Below are 6,959 nucleotides of genomic sequence, written 5' to 3'. Positions count from 1 at the left end.
GACTTAAAATTTTTAGATCCAATGCTCCTTGTTTTGAAAAATTTTGGAGGAAAAACACCAAGGCACACCAAACTTAAAAATTTTAAGATCAAGACACAAAGAAGACTCAAGAACACTTTGAAGACTCACCAGAACAACAAGAACAAAAAGAACGAACACCAAACTTAAAATTTTTAGAAAACCAAAATAAAATTTTTGAAAACTAAAGAAAAATTAACAGGAGAATACCAAACTTAAAATTTGGCACATGATTTAATCAAAGAAAAATTATTTTTAAATAGATTTTAGAAAGGAAGACTCAAAGGGGCAACTATTCTCAAGAAAATAGACCCATTCAACAAATGCAAGGATTGAACAGATAAAAACAATTTTTTAGATGACAAAAACACAAAGGACACCAAACTTAAAACATGCAACTAGACTCAATGAGAAACTAACAATTAATAAAGAAAAATAATATTTTTGAAGAAAAATTTTTTTTGGAAAGAAAGTAAAAGACTCTAAACCAAAAAGACAAATTTTTTCTAATCTAAGTAACAAAATAAACCGTCAGTTGTTCAAACTCGAACAATTCCCGGCAACGGCGCCAAAAACTTGGTGCACGAAAATTACACTCACACTATATAATTCCACACAACTAACCAGCAAGTACACTGGGTCGTCCAAGTAATACCTTACGTGAGTAAGGGTCGATCCCACGGAGATTGCCGGCTTGAAGCAACCTATAGTTATCTTATTATTCTTAGTCAGGATATCAATAGTAGTTCTTAGTTTTAATTATGAAAAGTGAAAGAGCATGAAATGAATACTTGTTACGCAGTAATGGAGAATGGGTTGGAGTTTTGGAGATGCTCTGTCCTTTGAATCTCTGCTTCCCTACTGTCCTCTTTTTCACGCACGCAAAGCTTCTTCCATGGCAAGCTGTATGTTGGTGGTTCACTGTTGTCAATGGCTACCATCCGTCCTCTAAGTGAAAATGGTCCATGTACATGGCTAATCATCTGTTGGTTCTCACTTGTGTTGGAATAGGATCCAGTGATCCTTTTGCGTCTGTCACTACGCCCAACATTCGTGAGTTTGAAGCTTGTCACAGTCATCCCTTCTCAGATCCTACTCAGAATACCACGGACAAGGTTTAGACTTTCCGGATCTCAAGAATGCTGCCAATTGATTCTAGCTTATACCACGAAGAATCTGGTTTCACGGATTGAACGCTTTATTGTCAGGAGAGGCAATCAAACTCGTGAACCTGGAACCCAATAGATATACATTCAATCTAAGGTAGAACGGAAGTGGTTGTCAGGCATGCGTTCATAGGTTGAGAATGGTGATGAGTGTCACGGATCATCACATTCATCATGTTGAAGTGCGAATGAATATCTTAGAATAGAAACAAGCGTGATTGAATTGAAAACAGAAGTAATTGCATTAATTCATCGAGACACAGTAGAGCTCCTCACCCCCAACCATGGGGTTTAGAGACTCATGTCATCAAAGATACAAATTCATTTGTAAAATGTCATGAGTTACAAAATAAATCTCTAAAAGTAGTTTTTATACTCAACTAGTAACCTAGGTTTACAGAAAATGAGTAAACTAAGATAGATAGTGCAGAAATCCACTTCCGGGGCCCACTTAGTGTGTGTTGGGGCTGAGCATTGAAGCTTTCACATGTAGAGGCCTTCCTTGGAGTTGAACGCCAATTTGTAACTTGTTTCTAGCATTTGACTCTAGCTTGCAACTTGTTTCTGGCGTTTATCGCCAGAATAGGGCAGAAAGCTAGCGTTGAACGCCAGTTTGTGCCGTCTAAACTGGGGCAAAGTATGAACTATTATATATTGCTGGAAAGCCCTGGATGTTGACTTTCCAACGCAATTGAGAGCGCGCCATTTGGGTTTCTATAGCTCCAAAAATTTCATTTCGAGTGCAGGGAGGTCAGAATCCAACAGCATCAGCAGTTCTTTTTCAGCCTCTGAATCAGATTTTTGCTCAAGTCCCTCAATTTCAGCCAGAAAATACCTGAAATCATAAAAAAATACACAAACTTATAGCAAAGTCCAAAAATGTGATTTTTGCATAAAAAATAATAAAAATATACTAAAAAATAGCTAGATCCTACTAAAAACTATATGAAAATACCCCCAAAAAGCGTATAAAATATCCGCTCATCAGGTCACATAGAGTCAATAGAGACCAAATCAACTAACTACTCTAATGTATCAAACAAGAATTGACATCAACGACTCAAGGATCACCAAAGCCAACAATTTCTAGCCAAGAGTGAAGAAAAACTAAGTAAAGACTAAGCCAAGCATTTTATCAAACACTTCGTGTGCATGAGAATAAAATAATATTAAATTGCAATAAAATAAATTCTAAATCTACCAAAGCAAGAAAATAGCAATAACAACTAAAGAAAGCAATAAATGACATGGAAACATAAATTTGCATTAATTGGAATTAAAATAACAAAAGTGTTCATAACATGAAAACTGACATAAAAGAGAAAATAACAAAAGAGATGAAGAAGATAGAGACAAGAAAGCATAGAAACATAAATGAAACTACACTAAAAAAGGAATTAAAGTGTTGAAATTGAAAGGAAACTAAGCTAAAATCCCTAATTCTAGAGAGAAGGGGAGCTTCTTTCTCTAGAAACTAAGAGAAAACATCATAAAAACTAAACATAATTGCCCCCTTCATTCATCTTCACTTTGTCCTTAAATAGCTTCAAAAAAATGAGTTGGATTGGGTTTTGGGGGCCCAAAAATCGTTGCCAGTGAGTTGCAATTAATGAGGTCATGTGCAAGCACCTGTGCGGACGCACAGATGTGTGCGTCCACACACTTGGCTGAAAGTTGACTTGTGCATACGCACAAGTACCTGTGCTTACGCACACTTAGACTTTTGTCCACTATAGCGAATTGCATATCATTTTGAAGCCCCGGACATTAGCTTTCCAATGCCGCTAAAACTGCATCATTTGGACCTCTGTAGCTCAAGTTATGACCAATTTAGTACAGAGAGGTCAGGACTCGCAGCTTTCCAAATCCTTCATTTCTTGAATTCTTCCCTATTGCATGCTCTATTCCTCACTTCCTCAACCCATACTTGCCTTGCAAACCTGAAATCACTTAACAAATACATCAAGCACCAAATGGGATTAAAGTGAATAAAATTGACTCAATTAAGCACAAAAGAGCATGTTTTCACTTTCAAGCACAATTTAGGAAGAAATCTCAAAAGTATGCTATTTAGGTGAATAAATGTGGGTTTATGTGATGAAATCCACTCAAATCAAACCAAAATATATCGTAAAATATGAATCTATCACTGGGCAGAGAGAAGAAAGAAAGAGCAGCGATGAAGAGAAGAAGGAAAGAAGACAAGAAGAATGCTGCCTCTCAACAGTGCAGGTTGCCCTATTAATGCCCAAAACGAGTCGTGTGCGGGCGCACAGGGACCTGTGTGGACGCACAGAAAGAAAAACTTAGAAGAGTGCGAACGCACATAGCATGCAAGCGCTGCGACTAGAAAGGTTGCGTTAATGCGTGTGGACGCATAGAATGGAGCACGCGCACAGAGGTCGCAATTCGAAAGGGTGTGTGCGCACGCATAAGATGGTGCGTATGCACAAGAAACGAGAAGGAGAGGGATACGAGCGCACAGAGCGTTCCCTCGCTCCCACCAGAAGGATTGTATTAAGGCGTGCGGGCATACAAAAGCGTGCGCGCGAACAGAAAGGTTTTTTTTAGAAGCTTAGCTTAAGGATAGAAAGATGTGTGCGCGCACACACAGGTATGTGCGCACGCACAGAGGCAAGAATGGGGGAGGTTGTTCGCGCGCATAGGCCGTTTTCTCGCTCCGACCAGAAGGGGTGACAATTGGTGTGCGGATGCACACGTCTGTGCGACCACACAGATAACTTAACAATGGGAATGTGTGTGCACACACATAGCTGTGCGCATGCACAAGTTAATGAAAACAGAGCAGCGCGCATGCACTGCTGCGCTAGTGCTGCGACCAGAGGGCATGCTAAGGAGTGTGCAGACGCATAGGCTTGTGCGGCCGCACAGGTGGTGAAAAACACAAATTTGTGTGCACACATAGATGCCCTGTGTCAGAAAAATTTTTCTTTTCAAAACTAAGGTTCCTACCCTTAGCATATCAACATACCAACCCCCAATCATTCAAACAAGCACAAGTTCATAATCCACAAGCAATTCAACTTATTCAACTCAAAATCATCAAACCAAACCTAAGCTAATCATTATATCACAAGAAAGTAAATAATTCAAAAAGCTATAAACAAAAGAGAAAGTTGGAACAATGTTACCATGGTGGGGTGTCTCCCACTAAGCACTTTGGTTTAGAGTCCTAAGTTGGACTTGCATGGCTTCATTGGTCACTTAGAAACTTTTCCAAGGAGGAAAATCTCCAACTCATTGGCATTTTTGGGTTGAGTGTGGTCCTTTGAATTAGACTTCTTGAGAACTTCCTCTTCTTCTTGCTCTGTGCCATCCTCAATCACTTGATCTTCAACTATGTCACACCTAAAGATAGAATAGGCTTCGAGAACGGGCTTGTTGGACTCCTCCAAAGCAAATTTGACTAACTTGCCATCGGACTCAAAAGAATAGACTCCCGAATGTGCATCGAGCTTGAAACGGGTCGTCTTCAAAAATGGTCTTCCAAGGAGTATGGAAGATGGCTTGGTTTAGTCAATGGAAGGGGTCTCTAAAATGTGAAAATCAACTGGGAAGAGTAATCCTTGGATGTTGACTAGAACATTTTCCGTAATCCCCACAACTGATACAATGCTCTTATCGGCTAACACAAATCTCATCCTGGACCTCTTTAGGGGTGACAAGTTCAATCTTTCATAAATGAGGAGTGGCATAATACCCACGCACGTCCCCAAAATCACACATACAATCCATGAACATCTTCCCACCAATCAAACAAGTAACCAAACATGGGCCGGGATCATTGCATTTTTCAGGAAGTAAAGAAGAGATAGAATCATCTATCGGCTTTTTGTTGAGCTCGCCAATTTTGTCTTTGTGAGTGCAAATGTCTTTGAAGAACTTGGCATATTTGGGCACTTGTTGAATGGCTTGAAAGAGGGGAACGGTGACTTCAACCTTCTTAAAAGCTTCCACCATGCTGGGGTCAAGTTCTCCTTATTTTTTAGCCTTCTTGGCCAAAGTTGGAAATAGAATGGGCATAGGCTCTTCAAGCAGATTCTTCCTCTTTGGCTCCTTGACCTTGAGTGGTTCTTCTTCGTCTTTGTCAATATTTTTATCCTCATCCCTCATCACCTCCACTTGATATCCTACCTCTTCATTGTTTATCTCCTCACTCAACTTTGTAGGCACAACACCAATCTTGTCTAACTTGTTGCCACTCCTAAGGGTAATGGCATTGATGCTTCCCTTAGGGTTGGGTTAAGGTTGAGAGGGTAAACTACTAGAAGTTAAGGCTTGTTGGGTGTTTTGTGTAGTTTGAGGAGGGAGAGTCAAACGGGAGAGAGCTTTGGCTATAGCAGCCATATATATTTCTTGTTTCTTGTGGAATTCCCGTTGCTCTTGCATGAAGGTGTGAATTATGTCATTCATGTGTGGTTGATTAGAAAGAGGGGCTTGGTTGACTTGAGGAGGGTTAGACCTACTATTTGGGTGTTGATACCTCGCTTGAGGTTGAGATTGTGGTGGTTGTTGGTAGGATTATTGGTAGGGTTGTTGGTATTGTGGTTGACCTTGGGGATGTTGAGGATAGTAGGCTTGCGTGTTTTGGTTGGGTTGAGCTTGAGGAGCTTGGTTCCATCTTTGGTTTGAGTTAATCCTTCCATCCTTGGTTTTGATTTCCTCCATGTTGGTGAGATCCTTGGTTGTAGTTGGGCCTTTGTGGGTAGGGGTTAGCTACCGCCAATGTAGTGTCCTCTTGGAGTTAAGGGCACTCATCCCAAGGTAAGATAAAAGCATAGGTCAGAAAAGGAGATCAAATCATCACTGAGATGGCCTCCTCATGGGTATTACAAGCACAAACACCACATATTCTTGGTGGTCCTTCGATCCTTGGAGGTTAAGGTGGAGCAGTTATCAAAGCTTGAGGGATTTGTTGCCCTTGGGTGATTTGTCTCAACAAAATTGTCATCTCACCGAGGGTCTTGGTCAAAATAGCATCTCCGAAAGGAGAAACTTCACTCACAGGTTTTGGTTGTGGACTTTTTGCCTCTGCATGTTGAGTTGAGTCCGCTAAGTCCGATATAACTTCCCATGCTTCCGTAGCGGTCTTGTTTTTGGTGAGGGATCCTCCACTTGCGGCATTTGGGAGAAGCTTGTCTTGGTGGTGCATCCCTTGACAAAAATAACTGATAAGTACCAACTCGTCAATACAGTGGTGAGGGCAAGCCTCCAACAACTTCTTGAATCTTTCCCAGTACTCATATAAAGTCTCCCCATCTCGTTGTACAATGCAAGAGATTTCTCTTCGCAGCTTGTCTCTTTTCTGAGGAGGGTAGAACTTTTCCAAAAATTCTTTACGCAGCAAGTCCCAATAGATCTCACTTCTTCCAGTTGAGTATAAAACCACTCCTTCACTTTTCCTTCCAAAGAGAAAGGGAAAGCTAAGACCAACGACACTACGTCTTCATCCGTCCCATGTCCTCTCGCAGTTGCGCATTGATGCGTGAGCATCTTTCCTATTTTTTTCCAGTGAATATGCATCTAATTTATTGAGTTTAATAAAGAATTAATTATCTTTTAGCCAATATGGATGCTACTTTGAGTCTTGTGCAATTTTGTTTATTTTAGGTAGCATTCGGCTGGATTTGATGGAGTTTCTGTAGCAAAAGAACAAAAGGAGATGGCAGCGAGGAGCGACGCGTACGCGTGACTAACGCGTGCACGTGATTTGGAGCTTTCCATGGCGACGCGTGCGCGTGACTGACGCGTATG

At 40.7% G+C, this 6,959-nt stretch overlaps 1 protein-coding gene and 1 non-coding gene across 2 annotated transcripts; one reads left to right on the top strand and one right to left on the bottom strand.

Moving 5' to 3' along the window:
• Window positions 1–5,183: 5,183 nt before the first annotated feature.
• LOC130981044 (uncharacterized) lies at window positions 5,184–5,851 on the bottom strand. The gene is made up of 2 exons (XM_057904683.1): window positions 5,672–5,851; window positions 5,184–5,435 (listed from the first exon to the last, which is right to left on the bottom strand). The coding sequence occupies exons 1-2, from the start codon at window positions 5,849–5,851 to the stop codon at window positions 5,184–5,186; spliced, it is 432 nt and encodes a 143-aa protein (XP_057760666.1).
• Window positions 5,852–6,394: 543 nt separating this feature from the next.
• LOC130984615 (small nucleolar RNA R71) lies at window positions 6,395–6,501 on the top strand. Its single transcript, XR_009088534.1, has one exon. It is a non-coding gene; the product is annotated as a small nucleolar RNA R71 (small nucleolar RNA).
• The last annotated feature ends 458 nt before the right edge of the window (window positions 6,502–6,959 follow it).

Source organism: Arachis stenosperma, chromosome 5, assembly GCF_014773155.1.
Source record: "Arachis stenosperma cultivar V10309 chromosome 5, arast.V10309.gnm1.PFL2, whole genome shotgun sequence".
In the NCBI taxonomy this organism is placed as follows: Eukaryota; Viridiplantae; Streptophyta; class Magnoliopsida; order Fabales; family Fabaceae; genus Arachis; species Arachis stenosperma.
Note: the sequence above shows the minus strand (reverse complement) of the source record. Positions and strands in the feature narration are given on the sequence as shown.